This window comes from Perca fluviatilis, chromosome 18 (assembly GCF_010015445.1).
Source record: "Perca fluviatilis chromosome 18, GENO_Pfluv_1.0, whole genome shotgun sequence".
In the NCBI taxonomy this organism is placed as follows: domain Eukaryota; kingdom Metazoa; phylum Chordata; class Actinopteri; order Perciformes; family Percidae; genus Perca; species Perca fluviatilis.
Genome location: NC_053129.1, coordinates 9,385,501 through 9,401,252, shown reverse-complemented (window position 1 = coordinate 9,401,252; position 15,752 = coordinate 9,385,501). Strand labels below are relative to the sequence as shown.

Below are 15,752 nucleotides of genomic sequence, written 5' to 3'. Positions count from 1 at the left end.
AGTTTGAGAAGGAGCAGGCGGAAGCATACAGCTTATTAGGTCCCGACCCTACTTCACAATATCATATTATTACAAAACAAATAGATATGCAAATACAGCAAACAATCTTTCAGGTCTTACAATAACTTCCAACAATACAACAATATACAACAATACCTTTACATTACAATTCCATTCCTATGTTTCGGGTCTATATTTCTTTATTGGTCAAGTATTGATTTCTTCAATCTATTTTTGAACTACATTTAACCACATGTGTTTTGTGTGTTTTGTAAAGTAACTAAAGATGTCTATTAAATTGGCTCGAAAAGAAAAGATTTAAAGTGCTCATATTATGCTCATTTTCAGGTTCCTAATTGTATTTAGAGGTTATATCAGAATAGGTTTATGTGGTTTAATTAAAAAAAAAAATATATATATATTTTTGTTGTATTGCACATTGCTGCAGCTCCTCTTTTCCTCTTTCCATCTTTGTTTGGAGTCACACATGCGCAGTAGCTAGGTAAGGACTACTAGCCAGTCAGAAGCAGAGTATGAGGGCGTGCCACGCTAGCAGCTAGGCGAGCATTATAACGTGTGTTACAAAGTGACGCACATCTGTCTCTGAAGTAAAGGCTGGACTACAATAGAGCTGTTTGGAGCAGTTTGTGAACAGTGTTTTCTGTTGGAGATGGTAAGTCCCTTTGGGGTGGACTTTGGGCTTTTTCACTTTGTAAACCTATTACATGCACAAAAAAAAGATATATAACACAATAAAGGAAAGGGAAAACGGCCAAAAGCATAATATGAGCACTTTAAGTAAAGTACAGTTAAGTAACAGTACTTAAGTAAATGTACTTAGTTACGTTCCACCACTGATGTAATGTAATATATCACCTTTTCCAATTGGGTTTCTGCAAAGGTTTTTTGGACTGCACATATGTCTAATTAAGGGTAACAGTGGAAAGTCTCATAACACACGTGCCCTAATTCCTGCTCTGACAGCAAGTTCCAACGCTGTCTCCGCCTTGAAAAGCTTGTACAGCAGGTAGGAATGAGGAAGAGTGCCTGTGAACCTGCTTTTCCTTACTGTGTGCTCAGGGATTAGTGAAGTGGTTTTAATGTTTGCACAGGCAAGTCCTGGATGAATCACCATCAATAAAACTATTTCCTGCCTCTCCTTGTTGTGCCGTTTGTGTTACGATCCGGAAGAACAGGCACACGCGTAATGTATGCCACCTGTTATTATGTGATAACGGTTGTGTCGGTGACTACTTAGGAAATTAAGATGACCCATGCATACAGTACATGCTCGTTCAACTGTTCAAACAGTACGCTTTAAAGATTGGAGAGCCCTTTTGCGAAAGCATTTCTGGTCACTGTACATTTCCCAGCTTTTTTTTTAGGCCCACAAATTACTACATTAGGCCCATTCACCTGTCAACAGTCTGGTACTGATAGTACTGCAGGGAAAAAAAACATGTTTAAAATACATCCCTTCTCTCGCTGACTTCTGTTTCAATCCAGAAAAAGACCTAAAGACAAGATGTGTGGTGGAGATGGAGGGGAACCAGACCGTTCTGCATCCGGCCATCACCAACATGAACAAAGGAGACCCCCGGTAAGCTGCAGAGTTTCACACACTGGTTTATCAAGTTACCGTCAGGTAAAAACCATTTAACCTTTTGATAGCTGGGTCTTTTTGCAGTTTACTTTGAATTTAATTACATTTTTTCAGCTTCCGCTGTAGCAGGTGCTACTCTTTCTTTGGTCCTGGGCTATCCACAGTGAGGTCACAATGGGCAGCCACATTATTTGTTTGGCTTTGTCTCTTGTCTCCGGGACATGTTTAAATGAAAATGGCAAAGGTTTGATTTACATGACTTGGACACTTGTCGGCGCTTGTTGGTCTTGACTTGGGACGTGACTTGGGACTTGTTGATCTTAACTTGGGACTTGACTGGGGACTTGTTAGTCTTGACTCAGGACTTGTTGGTCTTGACTTGAGACTTGACTCTGGATCTGTTGGTCATTACTCAGGACTTGACTCAGGGCTTGTTGGTTTTGACTTGAGACTTGACTTGGGACTTGTTCTTGACTGCCGACTTGACTCAGGACTTGTTGGTTTTTACTCAGGACTTGACTCAGGACCTTTTGGTCTTTACTCAGGACCTGTTGGTCTTTACTCAGGACTTGTTGGTCTTGACTCAGGACCTGTTGGTCTTTACTCAGGACTTGACTCAGGACCTTTTGGTCTTTACTCAGGACCTGTTGGTCTTTACTCAGGACTTGTTGGTCTTGACTCAGGACCTGTTGGTCTTTACTCAGGACTTGTTAGTGTTTACTCAGGTCTTGACTCAGGACCTTTTGGTCTTTACTCAGGACCTGTTAGTGTTTACTCAGGACTTGACTCAGGATCTGTTGGTCTTTACTCAGGACTTGTTGGTCTTTACTCAGGACTTGACTCAGGACTTGTTGGTTTTTACTCAGGACTTGTTGGTCAGGACTTGACTCAGGGTTTGTTAGTCTTGACTTGAGACTAAAACACTATTTGAGGTTTCTACTGGTTCTTATCTAGTCTACCACTACCTGGAATTGAACCCTAGTTCTTGCTGGCAGAATAGCTTATACAGACTCTAACCAGCCCGTCAAGTTAGCACCCAATTGCTTGGAAGAACCTCAGATCTAACCCTTACCCCGCCCATCCTCCCCTCTATTTCTCCTTTCCAGTCTTCCTCCTCCCTCTGTGTCCTTTCTGCGTCATTCCTTTCTTAACAAAGGGCGTGTCTGTTTCAGCTCAGTCCCTCTCAGGTAGCCAAGCCATGATTTAAAGCAAAAAGAACAAAGGAGGACAAGATTTAAGACTCATAATTTAAGTTACAATGTATGCCTCCGGTCAGTATGGATTTCAGTTTAATATTCTGATATTACAACTCACTCCAGTGTAATGGATCAAAATAGTAACAAGATGGCAGAGGTCGTGGGTGGGAATGTTTTGTCTCCAGTGTTTGCTGTTGACAAAGCAGTCCAGTCCTCTTCTCTCCTCCGTACAGTCAGCCGGTCCGTGAGTCAGGGCAGCACAGGTGGATGCTCCCTGGAGGGTTCCGCCACTTCTCAGGTTACCGCGTTCAGTAAATATGCCTTCGGGCAATTCCCCCCCCCGAGTAAGACAGAGTATGAATATCTTTCTTTGTAGAAAGAGAGAGTCTCATATTTCATTCAGTTGTCATATGCATTTTTGTGTGTGTACTGTATGTATCTGTGTCTGTCTCTTCTGCCCTGACATGCTTTAGCTGCCCTTTGGGGCTCAATGTCTAACAGGTTGTACAGGCTCAGTGCAACACAGACTAGCACTTCCATAAATCTCTGAAAAGCACAAATGGGCGAAGTAAACAGATTCTGAGCAGCCAGTCAGCATGTATTTTATTTTACTGGGAAGCATCAGTTACTGCATCAAGGCCCTCTTGATTAGTTTCCCAATAGAGTGTATTCTATTACGGGCATAATCTGCGTTAAAGAAAAGCTTTGTTTGTTGGGGGAGTTGCTCCCCAGCCAATTCCACAAGGTTTGTGCTTAGTCAGCTCGCTGCCTGACAGGTTTAACTGAACTGGAGCACGAGCCCTCAGGGGGTGTTAATATGAATTGGCACCCTTGGTAGCTGCAACCAGGAATGCAGCAGGAGCTGTCAGACCCTCGAGGTGGTTAATAAAGCCTTGGGTCTGCTTTCATAATTTTCGGAGCCCACCATTAGTCCACCGGCCTGTAAAACTATAGTTTCATGGATCCCATTTTTACTGCACATGCTGTAAACAGACCTTGCATTGTTGCGGGAATATTTATCAGCCCCTGCAGATTAATGTTTAGAAAATGAAACCGGAGTTGTGAGCCTTTCTTATCGGACCTTAGCTTTGATAAGAGCCCCACTTTGAAGAGTTGTTTTTATCTGTCTGTGGCATCACAAATGTTTGCTTGTTTTATATCCTTGAGAACGTCTGTGAACAGAAATTGTAATTTTGTACAGAATCCACCCAGAAGGGCTGTGTATTATCAAACCGCTTGGATCAGGAGCAGCCCTAGTTGTGTCGGCCTGTATGTTGTTGGTCGTAGACTTGCTGACCCGCCTCTTTAGTGACTCCTTGGAGCTGCGAGGCTCTGCCAGTTATCTCAGGAATGTCCTTGCCAGCCCAGGAGAGGACAGGACTTAATGTTGCTCTTTCACGGACCAGCCAAGCCTCACATAGGGAAGCCTTGTTTCATTACAGCCTCCCCCAGTGTGTGTGGCCATGACTAAATTTGCAGCCTTTTTCTATAAACCCAAAATTGATATTTCTGCCTGAGTGAAGAAGAAGAAGTGTGTGTTTTGAGTTATGTATGGTAACCGCACTTTCCCTGGAGATTGGGTGCCTAGCTTTAGGTATGATAGATCTTACCATAACAAATATACCAATCTGTGTTTCTCACATTTTCACAGTATGGGTGGCCAACTCAAATAGATTTGTTAGTGTTTCATCATGTTAAATACGTTTGGAAATGCAGATTGCTTTTGCTGCCCCAACCACTTAAGTGGGCAACCACTACAAATACATTTTCAACGTTTGGAAGTGCAGATGAAGGAAATTTGTGATCCTTAAACCAATATTAGTCCTTATTCTAGATGGTTTCCAGCTCATCTCTATAGGGCAGCATTCTAATACCATATATAGGTGTGTTGTTTTCGCTTAACGACCAATGTGAGGATTGCATAGCCTTGAACTAGCATCACCCTGAATGCTGGACAGCCTCTGCAAGCAACTTGCTAAAGTAATAATACATTCCTGTGATGAGCATGAGTAACCGGCATCGTCAGACACCGCCTACCAACAGCCTGGGTCTGTCCGAGGTTTCTTCCTAAGAGGGAGTTTTTCCTCGCCACTGTCGCTCTGCTTGCTCTTGGGGGAATTACTGGAATTGTTGGGTCTTTGTAAATTATAGAGTTTGGTCTAGACCTACTCTATCTGTAAAGTGTCTTGAGATAACATGTTATGATTTGATACTATAAATAAAATTGAATTGATTGAGCAGAAAGTAAGTGAAGTAAGTGAACAGCTAAATTCAGACTTAAAGCTGCTATAACTGATTGTTTGGCCACTTAGATGCAGCAGAAACAAGCTGTAAACGCAACACTGGCATTTTTTTTATCACCTTTAAGTTTATATGGCAAACTTGTTAGCAAATAGTTGCCTATTTACTAGGGGTGTCACTATTTTAAATTAAAGGCAAAAATCAATTGAAATGAGCTTTCAATTTCGAATATCGAAAGGATTGGCAATTGTCCCAGTATTTTTTTTTTTTCTCTCCGCCCCCGCCTAATTGCACACATCCAAAGAAAAGAATGACAACAGACACAGCGTGACTTACCAGCTGGTAGCATGGGGCTATAGACCCAGGGTAACGTTAGCTTACCTGTAGCCTGTAGCTTGACTATTCCGGACGCCATGGCCACTGCCCGAGTCGGAGGTTACAGGGAAACAACAGAACCGGGAAATCGTCCTGCTTCCCGGAAGCCGCCGGTGTGGCAACATTTTGCCTTCCTCGTGAGTGAGTTATGTACACAAACAACGAAGGTAAAGCATGTGGGCGCCGACGGGACTCCATGGTGCACCTCGTTAAACTTAACAGCGCATTCAATTGCACTTTGTTCATTTTGAGAAACAAAGTAGTTGTTGCAAGTTGTTGCCAAGTACACTTCTGCCATCTAGTGGCTCTTATTGGGGCATTGTCGTCCCTGTTGAAAAAAAAAAAAAAAAAGATTGAATCAAAGTGACCTTAAAGGTGCTCTAAGCGATGTTGGGTGACGTCACTTCTTGTTGACGTTCGAAGTATTGTCAAACAAAACGGAGGCTAGCTCACCCCTCCCTCCTCCTCATCCCGTTCCCTCCCCCTCCCTTCCGCGCACTAACCCCCCCAACCCCCACCCTCAAATCCTTCTTGACGGATATTGGCTGGAACTCTGTTTGTTATGTTTGGTGGTGCAGGTTGGCGCAGTTTGTTTTTGTTGTCGTTTGTGGAGCTTGGGCTGTCTACAGACAGCGCGTTTTTTTTTTACAGTGTGTTCCGGGGACAGGCAACTAGCGGATAGTGAGGAGATATTTGCTGTATGTGACAAAAAATGTTGTAGCCTAAAAAGCGCGTGACATCGCTTAGAGCACCTTTAAAATCGAAAGGCAAACTGGGGATTTGCAGAATGGGGACATTCCTATTATGTGCACAGGCCAAATTAGCTAGTTGCTTTTTTCTTTTTTTTTGCCTGTCTGCTGTATTGCCGTATTGTGCTGGACAGTTTTTTGTTGTTGTTGTTGTTGCTAAAAACAGCTGCCTGCTTCAGCCAAAAAGCGACCCTAATAAGAGCAGTGTGAATGGAACAAAACTGCTGAGGGGAACTGCAGGGCTGCATGATGATTCTCAATGGTGTTCATCATCACCAAAAGGGACCCTAACCTACAGGTTAGTCTCACGTCGCCAGACCTTCCTCCACAGCGCTGCGGAGGAGGGTCTGGCCAGTCCACACAGCATTCCCGGGACGGGAGAAAAACATGCTCTGGTTTATTGGCATTTCTTTCAACCAATCGCAATTGTCTCGGGCGGCGCTAGCCTCAGGAAGGCGCTTGTTTTGGTGGAACATGTGCATGTAGGGAGGCAAGCTCGGGAATTAAAATGGCTTTCGAGCGTGTGATGAGATTTTTATTGTCGGTTGAAACCTCCGGAACAATCCCGTAAATGAAAAGTCGTCGATATATAGACTACATACAGGTAACAACATGTGACTAGTGCTGGTTTCATGAATGTTACATTGCTGATTGACAACACTGTGACGCCGCACTGCAGCATAGAACATGTTTGATAATTAAATTTGACGTTTGCTCACAGGAATGTGGTAATGTGTCGACTGACTGACTGATGCACGGGATACTATTGTTGGCTGCTCCAGGACGAACCTAAAACGCAGTGACTGTGTTCTAAAGTGCTCTGGTATGAATGCAGAGATTGAGGCCCTGTGTCACAGGGACACTCTTTTTCACTCCGAGCGTCTCCGTGCTGCGTCACATTCCCCACTTGGTTCGCCATGAGCCAAAGGAGGATTAGGCACCTCGACAGATTTTTATGCTTCGCTACAATTAAAACACCTTTGACTTTGTACCGCTGAAACTCTCCCTGACTTTGACCTGGCGTCGTGTCAGATTTTCAGTATTTGCTAGCTCTGCTGTTCCTGCACCGCAGTGTCGCTTTGCTGCACTTTTCTGAACAGTTAGTGAACTGTCAAGCATCTGTTAAGACCCAACAGGTCACAGCATTGACATGTTATTCATTTTAATAAGTTAATACCCGTCCAGGAAGACATAACTGTAGTTAATATTTAAGGGAAAAAACATGATCACGATGTCCCTACTTTTGACTGACTGAGCGCTTTGCCTTTTCCAATAAGAAATGTCACATCTGGCTTAAGGGCCCCCTGACCCCTTCGGTCCTCTGTGCCCGTGCCCGATTGGCCCATTTGGCAATGCATCCATGAAGCTAGAGCTGATTTTTTGGTGTCAACCCGCCTATGGACCTTTTTCACAGCAGACATTTTGACTTGTCATAGTAGGAAAAGCACAGCTGAAATTGATAACCTTAACGATGGCTCAATTCCATCAAGTGTCCCAGTAAGCTATTTCAGTGAGTCAGCATGCACAACACCAGGGCCTCTCCTAAGTGGAATGCACCCAACTCTATAAAAAGTGTGTTTTAAGAAGTGATCTAAAAGAAGTAGAGGTTTTAAAGTGCTCATATTATGATCTTTGGCGTTTTGTGTTATATACCTTTTTTGTCGAAAACATCAAAACATTGACGTCAGTGCTGCTGCCAGTTCTGCCGTTGCTTACCTTTTTCTTCTTCTTCTTCTAGTCCGTAGAAATAGCAAAGTCTAGCCTTTCCTCAGCTGCCACACCTCTGTTCAGGAGAAGACTGCAACTAGTGTCGCCATCACCACGCACGAGTATAAACCGCGGGTATACCGCTCACTTAAAGCTACATTGTGTAAGAATGTCTCCCATCTAGCGGTGCAATTGTATATGACAACCAACTTAATATTACTTTCTAGCCCCTCCCATTCCGAGCGCGTTGTAACTCCTACGGTGGCCCTGTTATTCCAAGACGTATGACTTCGTCCGTGAGAGTTCCTTCCAGTGTAAGAATAGTTCTACGTTATTTTGGTACCATTTCGTTGCTAACATCAGCCATCCGGTTCCCAAACATATGCAAGCTAATGTTAGTAAAGTATCAGTGCTATCGTTATTCTGTATATTGTACGAGATCAATAGTGTAAGGCGATGTTTACAGCGTAGGAGAGACGCAACGGAGGTTTGTGTTTTTAAATATATTTCTCTGAGCAGTATGAACAATGTCAATGAAACCGAAATGAGCTCTTAGTATCTCCAGCTAGTCAGTGTTACAACTACACATAACGTGAGTTGTCTGCCAGGGAAATCACGACACATATGGTTTACGTTACAAGGTAGACAATCCTTTTTCATCGATGACGCGAGGAAAAGTATCCTAGACGTCCTTCTAGCGTTATGCACGACCATGCAAACAAGCAACTAAAAAACTTAGAATTTACACAAATAGGCAGAATTACCTTTCGAGAAGAAAGCAGGCAACTTCGGCATCCCTTTTTAAAATCCTTGCTCCTCATGAGCTCTTTCCATCTTGGAAAAGCCACTCCAATATTAACTTTGGTCTTGTTGCTTTGCCTGTCACGTTGTCGTTTTAATTCTCCTTTTAACTTCCTTGGCGCCTCCGTTACGTTACGTCCTAGATAGGCGCTCCATCTTCAACCGGCTTTCAAATCTGCCGGCAGTCGCCGAGTCATTTTCTCCCCCTCCCTCCCTGGCATTCGTCACGGTGCCAGTGAGTGTAAAAGCGTGAAACGCGAAGGTATGTCCCTCTTTGGCTAACGTATTTTAAAGATGGAAGCACAACATGGTGGAATACATTGGAGCGAGTCGCGCCAATGTATTCTGACTGATTCAGAATGGCAGATTCTACGCGTACGAGAATACTTTGATTAGTTGTAGTTGTAAGTAATTACACATGAATGAGCACATATTTGTGAAAGAACAAAGGGGTTTTTGCACAATGGTGCTTTAAAAAGAGAGAGTTTTGCTGACTCAGGGCTCAGCTGACTTTAATTTAATATGATTAAATGAATAAAAAGGCCTCAGGGCTCTTGCTTTGTTTTCCTTGCAAATGTACTTTTGCTTTGCTTTGAATCTTTTTAAAGTGCCTCTCACCAGGACCAAAATATCAGATGAGCGAATGTTGCCGGTGTTGATAGCGTTGCCATGTGATAAATGTTTCCGCGTGCTCTTGCCTTGGGGGAGACATCTTGCTGTGTTTCCTCTGGCGTGTGAATCCACAGGCCCGTGATAGACCGACGGTACGATCTGAAATAGTTTTTAGTATTTCTTTTGTGCACGTTATAGGTTTACAAAATGAAAAAAGCACAAAGTCCAACCCTAAAGGGACTAACCATCTCCAACAGAAAACCCTGTTCCCGTACTGCTCCAAACAGCTCTGATGTAGTCCAGCCTTTACTTCAGAGACAAACATGGGTCACTTTGTAACTCACGTTATAATGCTCGCCTAGCTGCTAGCGTGGCACGCCCTCATACTCTGCTTCTGACTGGCTAGTAGTCCTTACCTAGCTACTGCTCATGTGTGACTCCCAACAAAGATGGAACTAGAGCTGGGCAATATATCGATATAATATCGAGATCGTGATATGAGACTAGATATCGTCTTAGATTTTGGATATCGTAATATCGTGATATGACATAAGTGTTGTCTTTTCCTGGTTTTAAAGGCTGCATTACAGTAAAGTGATGTCATATTCTGAACTTCCCAGACTGTTGTAATTGTTCTATTATTTGGATCTACCCACTTAGTCATTATATCCACATCATTGATGATTATTTATCAAAAATCTCATTGTGTAAATATTTTGTGAAAGCACCAATAGTCAACGCTACAATATCGTTGCGGTATCGATATCGAGGTATTTGGTCAAAAATATCGTGGTATTTGATTTTCTCCATATCACCCAGGCCTAGATGGGACAGAAGTGAGATGTCTCACTCTGTAGCTAAAACAGAGAGCTCAACACACCGGGTGAAAAGTGGAGCTGCAGCAATGTGCAGTACAACAAAAATATGGTGTTTTTTGAAAATTAAACCATGTAAACCTATTCTGGTACAACCTCTAAATCCAATTATGAACCTGAAAATGAGCCTAATATGAGCACTTTAATACATCTGTATTATGTAAATGTTTTCCCTGCTTATCCCAGAGCCATCTAACATCCATAGTCCAAGACTCCCCAGACTGGCCGAGAAAATGTTGGTTTATCCTACCTTAACAACCACTACCTGGGCAGCGTGCAGGTGTGAATGTGTGCAACTGTGTAAAAAAAGGGAGAGTTTTGCTGAGTCAGGACTCAGCTGACTTTAATTTAATATGATTAAATGAATAAAAAGGCCTCAGGGCTCTTGCTTTGCTTTCCTTGCAAATGTACTTTTGCTTTGCTTTGAATCTTTTTAAAGTGCCTCTCACCAGGACCAAAATATCAGATGAACGAATGTTGCCGGTGTTGATAGCGTTGCCATGTGATAAATGTTTCCGCGTGCTCTTGCCTTGGGGGAGACATCTTGCTGTGTTTTCTCTGGCGTGTGAATCCACAGGCCCGTGATAGACCGACTGAAATAGTTTTTAGGTTGGTTGACACCTTCGTGTTTATTTTAACACCAATTGTTGACTGATATTTTCTTTATTTCTTCTTCTCTGTTGCCCCTCAGGAATCAGCCAAAGGTGAGTATTAAAGGGACATGCACAAAATCATTCTGTGACTGTAATCTTTTCATTGTAAACATACTATCCATCCATGCATTAGTTGTAAATTGACATCCACGCTCTTCTATCTTGTGTGTTCTCTTCAGGTTTTTGCCTACGACCACTGCTTCTGGTCAATAGACGAATCTCAAAAAGACAAGTTTGCAGGTTGGTTTCCACAGCGGTCTCTACCCGATTTTGGCTCTGTTTTTAGCTTGTGTGTAGCTTTCCACACTGCTCGGTGACTCGTTTCTTAAACTTATTTCCCGACCGAATGTTTCCTGATATTCAGAGCTATTTATGGAGTCGAAAGAAAGGGACCTTTCAGGGGAGGGCGGGATGAGTTACATCGAGAGTAGTTCTGCGGGCCTGCATATTGTAAATGGGTAGAACAAAACCATTGCCAGGTTTCTTTTCTAATTTTGTTTTTGTATTTTATTGGTTTACACTTACAAATAATACAGATTAATATACACATAATCGATAAAAGATGTGATGGAGGGCTGCAAACAACCCGTACGGTTACACACTGGATGCGTCGCGTGACGCCGAAAAAGCGTGCCTGCTAGAAATAGAACCGACGCCTATTAGCGTGTTTGAAGCGTTTCCAGGCAAAATAGAATAGGAAAAGATGTTTATATGTCGTTTAGACACAAATACATATTAATAAATGACATGTTAATGTTTGACAGTCTCTACGTTTTGATATAAATGCAGTTATAGATGTAATTAAAAAAAATATATATTTTCTAATATTTCACCTGTCAATACAGAACAAAATATTCTGTAGCCTATTTTTCCGTCAATACTGCCGACGTTGTCTTTGCTGTAATCAAATCAGTATATATTTATTATTTCATTTTATCAATGGGAAACATCATGTGTCCAGACAAGGCTGGCAGCAGCAGTCAGACACGTTTCTGGTGTGCAAAGACATAGAAAAATCCACGCAGCTGACACGCAACAGAAACGCCACGCTCACGCCACGCAGGCAGTGTGTAACCGGCCTTAGAGGGGCTCAATTTTGTCTGCATGAAAAAAGAAAGCCAATAAAATGACACACAATATCAGATCAACAGAGTTCTAATGCAAAAAGTAAAATAAGAATGTGAGGAGTATTAATATATAATTCGCCAGCCTGTGCAACATGTATTTAATCTGAACAAAATGACCACCGGCTCTATTTGGGCTGTGTGTAGGCCTGTAACAATTATTACATAATTGTCTAATTGCAATATATTTTCTCGCCGTTTCTTTGTTTACCGCAGTTAATTTCTGAGACAATTAATTGCACAGCAAAATCTGGAATTGTTACAGCTCCAGCTGTGAGTCGTGTCTTGTACAGAAAAAGGGGAAAAAGAGGGAACAGTAAGTCCTGTCTGTATATGAAGAAAGTTTTCTTAGTTTTTTCTGTTTCCCTTAAATCTTTTTTTCCCTTTAGCAATCTCCTCCACTCTGCTTGTTCACTAAAGTTGTCTTGAAAGTGTAGTTGGTGTTGCGGTCTGTGTGCGTCGAGATGTTGAAGCGTGTTTTGGTGATGTTTGTGCAGGTCAGGATGTAGTGTTCCAGTGCCTCGGGGAGAGTCTGCTGGACAGCGCCTTCATGGGCTACAATGCATGCATCTTTGCTTACGGACAGACAGGTAACATTTGAACATTTAAAGCATTATGGGGCCCTTGCAGGGTTTCTGTGGTCTATAAAAGTCTAAAAAAGTCAAACATTTCAAAATCAAAACTTTAGGCCTTAAAAAGTCTTACATTGTACTGAAGTATTGTGTTTTCTAGGTCTTAAATACATTTCAACAGGTCTTATTTTCCTACGTCCATGTAACGCTACCTCTAATGCTCATTGAAAGGTTCCCGCAGTGCTTTAATGCTTTTTATTTATTTTTTCTGTGGTGTTGTAGTTCTTTCTGTCGCTCGTCCAAATATAATTCGCTGTATTAGGACTACAAATGAGACCAACATGCAGCTTATATTGCAGCCAATCTAGACCCCAGTCGTATAATGCCAATGAGGAAATGCACCTGGTTGAAAAATAACGGTAGTTACCCTTTAAGAACACATGCAGTCCAGAGTGGTGTTGTTAGACTGGGCTCTCTATCTGTCTCTATCCATAGATCCATAAACTTTGTGGGAACTTCTGTGTTCATGGGATCATTTTCTGACTTTGGATCACCTTTGCTCTCTAACAAACCAAAACATGAATGGCAAATCACATTTTCAGACCGTCTCAACAAGCCCTTTTAATTTGCTTTTTATTTGAGGGTGTCTCATTTTGCGATGCTACCTCATTAGAAACCCTGCCTCTCAGACTAAGTCATTTTCAGTCGCATCCTGGAGTGTTAATTCATCCTTATTGAATTTGCATGAAAGCTTAAGAGGTGCTGTGGTTCATCTGTTATTCATAGTTCTGGGTACAGAACAACAGAATCATAAGCAGTACTCTCCAAAACTCTATTGATTTAATATACAGTATGATTACGCCTTTTTTAATCTTTCAATTGCTTCCACAGCTCCCACATCACCGAAACCTATTATGTCTCTACAGAGAAGCATATACATTAAATTAAGACCATTTTTTTCTAAATTGACTTTCTTATATTTAATTATAGTATATGTAGTATTATATAAATGGGACCCATGTGAGCAGCTAATGTAGCTCTATTCATTGTACTGTGTTTACAGACTTTCTTAGCCCATAAAATGTTTCTCTTTCCCCCTTCAGTCCTATTTTCTCTTTAACATTTCTTGTAAAAAAAATTTGAAGTGATTATTTTGCCCAGAATCTATAGTTTTTATTTATTTATTTTTACAGATGATTCACCTAAACAATTTCTGTTTACGCGGTATAGCCGACGGCGACTACATCATATCCGTTTCCAGCAAAACAGACTGGAAGCAGAAAATCCATGTTATGTACTACTTTACAAATGAAATAAATGTCAGCCTGACTGACGGACATGTGATGTGCATTCTTCTTAGAAAACAATTCTTTTTTATTTTAGAAATGTCTCACGATATATTGCCTCTAGCAGTGTACTATTCAACTTTTGTTTTGCCAAAGAAGGAAAAGAAGATTGCAATACTCCATACTATCGCAATACATCTCGAATTGCAGTAAATGCAAATCACAATGCAAATCGAATCGGCACCCGTGTCAGTGTTAATGTTACTTGTATAGCACCTTTCGTTACACGTAAAACCCCAAGTGCTTTACATTAAAAACAGCATACACATTAAAACAAAGCATGGATAGAAATAGGAAATCACAACAATAGGCAATCAACCAAAACAAACAAGACATAACAACCTAATTTCCTTTACATAAATAAAGACATTTGCACCATAACTTGTTGCAGAAAAGGCACAAATTGTCGCAGGAAAATCCACCAGAAAGCAGAAAATGAAGTGTTTGATATGCTCAAAATTTCAGTTTTGCTCAAAAGTGGAGCTCTTGGAGGCCTCTAGCTCACCCAGTAAGAGCGTTCGCCCCGGGTTCAAATCCGACCTGCGGCCCATTGCTGCGGGCCGTCCCCCATCTCTCTCCCCCTTTCGTGTCTATCCACCGTCACTATAATAAAGGGAAAAGCCCCAAAAAATAATCTTAAGAGATCTTAACCCCCCCCCCACTGTTGAACCCAAAGTTACGCCCTTTGCACGCACACACACACACACACACACACACACACTGTAATTACATAAATAAATGAGAAAATGAAAAGGTTTTGAGTTAGCTTGTATATGTACACGAATCGTGAAAGAATCGAATCGGGACAAAAGCGTATCGATTTCTTGGTTCTTGTTCTGCTTGCTCTTTGGGTATCTGTGAACTCTAGCTGTGTGTCTGCAGGCTCTGGGAAGTCGTACACCATGATGGGCTCAGCGGAGCAGCCCGGTCTGATCCCGCGGCTCTGCAGCTCCCTGTTCGGCCGGACTGTGAGGGAGGCTCGGGAGGGAGAGAGCTTCACCGTGGAGGTCTCCTACATGGAGATCTACAACGAGAAGGTCCGAGACCTGCTCGACCCCAAAGGGTGAGGAGGGTTTGGTCTTGTTGGGGTGTGTGTGTGGGGGCTATGCATTATAGCAGTAAGCATGATCAGTCCGTGTACAGTAAAGGCAATGAGTCTGTGTTACCTTATATGACAGAAATCTATGCATTTTCCTGTTATATCTGACAATTTGATAAAAAAAAAAAAGAATGAATATTATGCTTGATTACCGGCACCGTCAGACTACCAAGAGCCTCGGTCTGTCCCAGGTTTCTTCCTAATTGGGAGTTTTTCCTCGCCGCTGTCGCATTGCTTGCTCTTGGGGGAATTATTAGAATTGTTGGGGCTTTGTAAATTATAGAGTGTGGTCTAGACCTAAATCTGTTATGATTTAATACTATAAATAAAATGGAATTGAATTGAATTGATTAAATAAAACCCCAATTAACAAAACTGGTTAAAAAATATATATTAATATTTAAATAAATCCCCAGAAGAGTGTGACACAGCCCGACTCTGGAAATAAAACTTAAGATTTTTTATTATTCTATTTTAATTCTCAATTCTTGTCATTTTGGTGCTGGGGATTTTCCTTTGGGGCCGGCTAAAACGTGTTTGGGGGTGCCAAAACTTCCTCTATGCAGGAAAATCCCTGGCCCTGCGTTATTTAAGACACTCTCAGTATATTTGGGATTCTAAGCTGTACTTTTGCAGTCATATTTCAGTAGGGCTGGTTACCGAATTCAATACTTTTTAGGTACCGACCAAATTGCCTCTAAAGCATTGAGTATGGAAACATGCCTCGTCATGTAACATCCAATTTAGGGCTGCACGATATGAGGAAAATATCTAGTTGCGATTCTTTTTAATTGAGATT

At 41.9% G+C, this 15,752-nt stretch overlaps 1 protein-coding gene across 1 annotated transcript in view; it reads left to right on the top strand.

Moving 5' to 3' along the window:
* The window catches only part of LOC120547212 (kinesin-like protein KIF13B), a 72,282-nt gene that overhangs the window by 1,513 nt on the left and 55,017 nt on the right, over positions 1–15,752 (top strand). Inside the window, 5 exon segments of the mRNA XM_039782695.1 lie at positions 1,507–1,600; positions 10,851–10,863; positions 10,992–11,052; positions 12,434–12,526; positions 14,737–14,917. Of these exon segments, the coding sequence (XP_039638629.1) occupies positions 1,507–1,600; positions 10,851–10,863; positions 10,992–11,052; positions 12,434–12,526; positions 14,737–14,917 (442 nt within the window).